General features: G+C 42.1%; 1 protein-coding gene across 1 annotated transcript; it reads left to right on the top strand.

The window, feature by feature from the left end:
- Nucleotides 1-5,711: 5,711 nt before the first annotated feature.
- Nucleotides 5,712-6,704, top strand: LOC133132501 (odorant receptor 131-2-like). The gene has a single exon (XM_061247958.1). The coding sequence runs from the start codon at nt 5,712-5,714 to the stop codon at nt 6,702-6,704; it is 993 nt and encodes a 330-aa protein (XP_061103942.1).
- The last annotated feature ends 1,269 nt before the right edge of the window (nt 6,705-7,973 follow it).

Raw genomic sequence — 7,973 nt, 5'->3', positions numbered from 1 at the left:
AAATTGTGAGGTCTGAAGGGTCTCTGGATTTTCCCCATTTCCTCTCCGCTGCGCGGAGGCTGGTCCTGGAGGTACGGAGGGTGTCAGATATCCAAGGACTGGGAGGGGATGTGCGACGTGGCTTTGAGACAGGGGGACAGAGAGAGTCAAAGGCGGAGGAGAGAGATGAAAGGAGGGTGGCAGATGCAGAGTCAGTGGGGAGTTTGAAGAAGGATTCGAGAGGGGGGAGTGAGGCGGTGACAGTGCTGGCAAAGGAAGAGGGTGAGAGGGAGTGGAGGTTACGGTGGGCTGAGGAAGTGTGGGTGGGAGGAGGGGGAGGAGGATGGGGAGGGAGGGGGAGGGAGAATGAGATGAAGTGGTGATCAGATGTATGCAGAGGGGTAACCGTGAAATCGGAGCATGAGCAGTTCCTCACAAAGACAGGTCTAGGACATTGCCCGCCTTGTGGGTTGGAGGAGAGTGTTGCAGGGAGAGGCCAAAGGAGTGGATTAGCGGTAGGAAGGCAGCAGCCTGGGAGGCTTCAAGGTGGATGTTGAAGTCTCCAAGGAGAATCAGTGGGGTGCCATCCTCAGGGAAGGAGCTGTATTCAGACTGGGTGAATGACTTCACTAATCAAGAATTTTCGGGTTTTTGGTTTTTGAAAAACTGTTGCTTTAGCAATATGCTTCTGATCAATGGATCTCAAACAAGAATAATTTCTACTTAAATCGCTCGTACAAAGGATTTCAGAGAACTTGGCGCATTCAACAATTTTCTCGTATTTACAATTTCTTCTTAGGTTGGAACAAAACTAACGAGTGGATCTGACCTGCTGTATGAATGATGTGAGCAACACATTCCATTATTTTCTATGGAGAGGATTGCAGTGCATGATGAGTCCAGTGAGTGCTGTGCTACTTTCAACGGGCTCACAAGACTTGGATGGAACTTTCAAACTCGGCATTGCAGATCAAATATGAATCAAGATTCAGCAACTGCATTGCTTATTTCTTTCCTCAGAAATTGTTAGTGGAGTGTGGTCACATTCCACACGCACCTCGCCCTGGTGGTGCTGGCCTTGGTGCTGATTCTCCTCCCCCGGGCTCTCTCCAAGGTGGCGCTCTATTAAATACGACATTGGGAAATATTTGTTGTTAATTCGTTTCCTCAGCTCCTGGCGCCGGTGCACTGGCCGTTCCACTCCAGTGGTGTACCGATCCCAGATCGGGCCACCACAATATCCACTTACGATAAAATATATGCAATATGAACATTCTAGCGATTGCACAAGTGTTGTGCTTCAGGTGCATATTTGTACATTCGGGAAGCTAACTAGTAATCGCTAATTTGCTTGTTATAGCAAACTGGTATTGTTTTCTAACTAATAAGCAATAGTATACAGAGTTTCAGAGATCGCTTATCTGGAGTGCAATTTGGGCAGCTACACGTTCCTTTTATGTCTTTATGTGTTAAATCATCCATATACCTTTCTCAAACTGTAAGTTGTAGTTGCATCGTTTGTGGTAGACTATCATACAGTGCATCCGGAAAGTATTCACAGTGCTTCACCTTTCCCACATTTTTTTATGTTACAGCCTTATTCCAAGATGGAATAAATTCATTTTTTTCCACAAAATTCTACACACAACACCCAATAATGACAACATGAAAGAAGTTTTGTAGAAATTTATTAAAAAATAAAAAACTAAGAAATCACATGTACATAAGTATTCACAGCCTTTGCTCAATACTTTGTTGATGCACCTTTGGCAGCAATTACAGCCTCAGGTCTTTTTGAATATGATGCCACAAGCTTGGCACACCTATCTTTGGGCAGTTTCGCCTATTTCTCTTTGCAGCACCTCTCAAGTTCCATCAGGTTGGATGGGGAGCGTCGGTGCACAGCCATTTTCACGTCTCTCCAGAGATGTTCAATCGGATTCAAGTCTGGGCTCTGGCTGGGCCACTCAAGGACATTCACAGAGTTGTCCTGAAGCCACTCCTTTGATATCTTGGCTGTGTGCTTAGGGTCGTTGTCCTGCTGAAAGATGAACCGTCGCCCCAGTCTGAGGTCAAGAGCGCTCTGGAGCAGATTTTCATCCAGGATGTCCCTGTACATTGCTGCATTCATCTTCCCCTCAATCCTGACTAGTCTCCCAGTTCCTGCCGCTGAAAAACATCCCCACAGCATGATGCTGCCACCACCATGCTTCACTGTAGGGATGGTATTGGCCAGGTGATGAGCGGTGCCTGGTTTCCTCCAAACATGACGCCTGGCATTCACGCCAAAGAGTTCAATCTTTGTCTCATCAGACCAGATAATTTTGTTTCTCATGGCCTGAGAGTCCTTCAGGTACCTTTTGGCAAACTCCAGATGGGCTGCTATGTGCCTTTTACTAAGGAGTGGCTTCCGTCTGGCCACTCTACCATACAGGCCTGATTGCTGCAGAGATGGTTGTACTTCTGGAAGGTTCTCCTCTCTCCACAGAGGAACGCTGGAGCTCTGACAGAGTGACCATCGGGTTCTTGGTCATCTCCCTGACTAAGGCCCTTCTCCCCCGATTGCTCAGCTTAGACGGCCGGCCAGCTCTAGGAAGAGTCCTGGTGGTTCCGAACTTCTTCCATTCACGGATGATGGAGGTCACTGTGCTTATTGGGACCTTCAAAGCAGCAGAAATTTTTCTGTACCCTTCCCCAGATTTGTGCCTCGAGACAATCCTGTCTCGGAGGTCTACAGACAATTCCTTTGACTTCATGCTTGGTTTGTGCTCTGACATGCACTGTCAACTGTGGGACCTTATATAGACAGGTGTGTGCCTTTCCAAATCATGTCCAATCAACTGAATTTACCATAGGTGTACTCCAATTAAGCTGTAGAAACATCTCAAGGTTGATCAGTGGAAACAGGATGCACCTGAGCTCAATTTTGAGCTTCATGGCAAAGGCTGTGAATACTTATGTACATGTGATTTCTTTTTTATTTTTAATAAATTTGCAAAAATTTCAAAAAAACGTATTTGGCATTTATTAATAAGTCTGTAACATAACAAAATGTGGGAAAAGTGAAGCGCTGTGAATACTTTTCAGATGCACTGAGACGGGTGCGTGGGGGTTGGACCCAAAATGCACGACTCAGAAACAATGGTAATATAAAGACCCCTCAGGGCTTTATTCGGGACGAATCCCAGGAGCGTAGTCAAAACAAGCAAAGTCCATACACGTAGATCCAGCCAAACAAATAGAAAACAAACAAAAAGCACGGTGCCGAGGGAAGAGGCAAACTCGTAGTCGGTAGACGTGCAGGGAGGTCCGGTAGCAGGAGAGCTGTCAGCGGGGCAGATGAACAGACGGACGGCAGGCAGAGGCGTAGTCGTGGGCGAAGCGGGAGTCAAAACCATGAAACAATCAGCGAAGCAAAAGTACAAAAACGGTAGGCGAGGACGTGGTCAAAAAACAAACGATGGTCACAAAACAGAAATCAATAATCAATAATCAACTAATCACATGATTAGTTTGTTAGTTTCTACCCAATCCTGATCTAGCATTAGTAGTTTTAGTGAATAGACAAATGGAAACAATAAGGGAGTGAATGACAGAAAGGGAGAGAGAGAGAGAGAGAGAGAGAGAGAGAGAGAGAAAAGGCGGAACGCCTGTGTATGCATAAACAACGACCAGTTAACGTAACAATAAACATGCATCAAAACATAACACAAAGCGAAACTAAGACGATAACCACTCAACATAACAAGGTAATATAATCGTACGAAAATATAACTAGACCTGACAAGAAAATAAATCGTAACGAGACATAACTAAACATGACAAGAAAATAAATCGTAACGAAACATAACTAAACATGACAAGAAAATAAATCGTAACGAAACATAACTAAACAACATGACGAACCTAGACTAACATAATACATAAGACACTACGTGACTAAGACAACATGAATAAACATAAAACATGGCGAGACAGACCTGAAACGTGACATGCACTGTATCTTAGTTATATAGCCAGCTAGTTACTCAGCCAAATAACTTGCTTGCTTACAATATAGTTGGTCAGCTAAAGTGAAAACTATAGTATTGCATAGCTATTTCGATTGCTATTTCAGGGTGCTGTTGGTAATGCTATTGCAGGGTGTTTAAAACAGTACATCACTGAACTGGTGAGGTCAATGTGTGTGACTGATGGTGTGGGTGTGTGAGTTGACTATATTGGTACCATTGCTATTCCCATCCTGAAATTAAAGGTTGGGAATAACAATTGCTACCAATATAGTCAACACACACACACACACATACATCGTTTTAAACACCCTGATGGCCATTGCATGATGTCACAGCCATCTCTTATATATACTGTAAATACTCATCAGCACATGCAGTTACTGATGCTGACACAACAGCTGCAAGATTAAAAGGTATTTACAGTTCTATTTCTTATCAGGGCCTAACTTGCTTCAGACTCTCATTCTACTCTCTTTGTGTTATTATTTTAATGAAAAATGTACCCAATATATAAATGTCATTATATATTACTTGCATTGCAGCATTTAAGCTTACTACATTCAATGATTAATCGATATACCATATTGCGGAACAAATATTTCATGATGTTTCTCAGGTGTGACCAGTTTTTTTTTCTTTTGAAAGAGTAATAATATGTAATTTGAACAAAATTGCCTTTTTTGGGGGCGGGGTTTTAGCCCACTAGTAAAGGCAGTAAAGCATAATATCTTAAAGCACAATCAATTTATTTAATCCTTTTTTTATTTGATCCTCACTATGATACTTTCAACCTAGGTCTAATTTATTTGATCAAATGAGCTGACCTGGATGTGATTAAGAGGCTATGGGCAGCTGTGTCTGTTGGAAGTCCAGTATGATTTGTGAACTTTGCCAGCAGAAGGCTACAGTGTCCCTGTAGTTTCAGTCTGATTGTGTTCTTTCTTAAAACTCACTGAACTGATGAGTGGAGTCCAATAACCAATAGCGCTAGCATGTTCTATCTGTATTTTTATGTTAATATTGCTGTTACATTGTCTTGTGCCATTTCTTCTGAGTGGGCCTTAAAGGAGCTTGTGATGTACAGTATGCATGTATTTCCATATTATATTATCATGGCCTTCCTTATAGCCAACTGGTAATGTTTGTTTTTTTGCTAATATTTCACAACACTCCAGAAATTCTACCCTATTATTATAATTGTTGTTGTTGTTGTTGTTGTTGTTTACAGGTAAGTAATTTTGTAAAATTGTTTGTAAAATAACATTTGATTGATTGATTTATTTATTGAGGCAGCACGGATGGTGCAGTGGGTAGCACTGCTGCCTCACAGCAAGGAGGTCCTGGGCTCGAATCCCCGTCGGCCGGGACCTCTCTGTGCGGAGTTTGCATGTTCTCCCCGTGTCTGCGTGGGTTTCCTCCGGGTACTCTGGTTTCCTCCCACAGTCCAAAGACATGCAGATTAGGCTGATTGGAGAGTCTAAATTGCCCATAGGTATGAGTGTGTGAGTGAATGGTGTGTGTGCCCTGTGATGGACTGGCGACCTGTCCAGGGTGTATTCCTGCCTTTCGCCCAAAGTATGCTGGGATAGGCTCCAGCTCCCCTGAGACCCTGTTCAGGATAAGCGGGTTATGATAATGGATGGATGGATGGATGGATGGATGATTTATTTATATGACCATTCAGGCAGATTTACATTTCATTTCAGTGTGAAGTGAACCATGGAGAAGACCAATGTATCCTATGAAGATTTTATAAGTGTACAGGGGCAAGCTGTTCATGTAAAACCGGATCATGTATCTCCAGCAAGAGTTGTTGTGGTGATGTGTTTTTCCCTTTTCTTCATCTATGTGAACAGTGTCATGTTCTTTACTGTGAGGAGCAAGCAGACCTTCAGCGAGTCTTCGCGCTACATACTCTTTTCTAACATTCTCATCGGTGATTCTTTCCATCTGCTGGGCTTGGCAGTGCTGTATTTGTTTTCTGTGGGAAATCTACACCTGATCAGTGCACTCTGCAACCTATTCTTAATGATACCTTCTGTCACATTTTCAATCTCCCCCCTCAACCTGGCAGTTATGTCAATGGAACGTTATGTGGCCATTTGCTTTCCTTTTCAGCACACAGAGTTTGTCACCAAAAAAAGGGCATATTTATCCATAGCTGTAGTCTGGTTGCTTAGTTCGATCAACTTCATTATTGACATATTGTACAAAATTGTGGTGGATTCAAATTCTCTGACGACACACATAACTTGCAGACGAAGGATGCTGTACATTGCTAAATGGCAGGTAAAATTGTCCCAAATGTTTAATGGTCTTTACTTTGCAATTATATCTCTAATTCTTGTCTATACCTACATTGGTATTATAGTAGCAGCTAGATCTGTTTCCACAGACAAGAAGTCAGCCACAAAGGCTCATAGAACTGTGCTGCTCCATCTGATTCAGCTGGGACTGTGTCTCTTGTCTTTTTTGTTTAGCACCTTAAACAGAATGATAGAGCTGCTTCAGGCTGACCGTGCATTGTTCTTGCACCTGCAATTCCTCAATTTTTTCTCCCTCATCATTCTTCCCCGATGTTTGAGTCCCCTTATTTATGGCCTGAGAGACAGTGCCTTCCGGCCGCTGTTCCTGGGATACTTCAAGTGCAACCTAAGCACAGTCAACCCTGTTGTCATAACTGACAAAAAAAGATGTATTTCAATGAAATAAATGTTTTAAAGAGCATCATGACAGTATGAGAAAATAAAGGCTTAAATTATGATTTGGCGTAACATCTGACCTTCTTCAGAGATGGGAGCAAGGGCTCTTTTTTCCAGAATCACTGGGGAATGGACACAGTCCGCATTGGTGCACTGGGTGTAGATGGATTAGGCTGAATATATATGGATGATGTGTTTTAGCAGGGCAATTTTTTATTCTGGGCACTATGGGTTTTGGCTCTGTACTCAGCACATCAGATTTGAAATTAACCAATGAATATACATGTTGTACTGGTAGCATACTGTTAGCTCTGAAGGTATTTACATCCATATCGGGTTATCGAAGCACCAATTGCAGCATTTTTGCTAATACGCAGTGGCCTTAGATTATGAAGGGCCCCTGTGCAAGATTTTTTACTGGTCACCCCTGATCCTCAAATGCATGCACCGTGCACACACTGTACCTACAGTTAATATCTTACAATCAAAGTAAACATCAAAACCACAAACAGCACTCTACTCAGCAGCAGGCTGGTGGAAGCGTTATCAAACAGTCATCTAAACAAACATCACAACTAGCTTGCTTAGGCCTACACAAGACACATCAGCACACAAAAGAAGCACCCTGAGATTAGTAAACCGTGTGCTTTACACACAGGGTGCAAAATTGTTTGTTAATCCTCCTATTATGTTTGGGGTCAATTTTACCCCATTCAGTGTTTGACATCTCTTAAAAACCCTTTTTTATATTGATACTGTATGATTTTTCTATTTTTTTTATTTGGTGGGATTAAATATTGTAGAAATGCAATAAACATAATGCTAAGTCCTGCACCAATTTTGCATCCAAATCTGTTGTGCAGTGTTATTTTGACCATCTGTAACTGTATAAAATTCCCAGATTTATTTGTGAATGATTCTGGTGGAACTTTCCCATACAGGTGCCAAACTTTCACTACTGTTCCTTAGGCTCTAAAATTAGATGTTTCCCACAGATTTTTCATATTTATGGATAAAAGGCTCGTAACTTGGGAGACAATAAGCAGGTGACACACTACGTGTCAAAATTTTTCTATTACAATATTTTTGTGTTTACTTCAACTGATGGGCTCAATTTGACCCCAAACATCACACCGGTCATAAAATCTTAATGATAATTGTTTGTCTGTTAAAAAAAAAAAAAAAAAAAAAAAATTCAAATCTTATCTTTGTTGTACTGGTAGCAGTTGAAATTGTACTTCCCTCTCGGGTCTTTCAGCGCACTTATCCCTGGTTGTGG

The sequence above is a fragment of the Conger conger genome, chromosome 7, assembly GCF_963514075.1.
Source record: "Conger conger chromosome 7, fConCon1.1, whole genome shotgun sequence".
NCBI classification, from domain to species: domain Eukaryota; kingdom Metazoa; phylum Chordata; class Actinopteri; order Anguilliformes; family Congridae; genus Conger; species Conger conger.
Note: the sequence above shows the minus strand (reverse complement) of the source record. Positions and strands in the feature narration are given on the sequence as shown.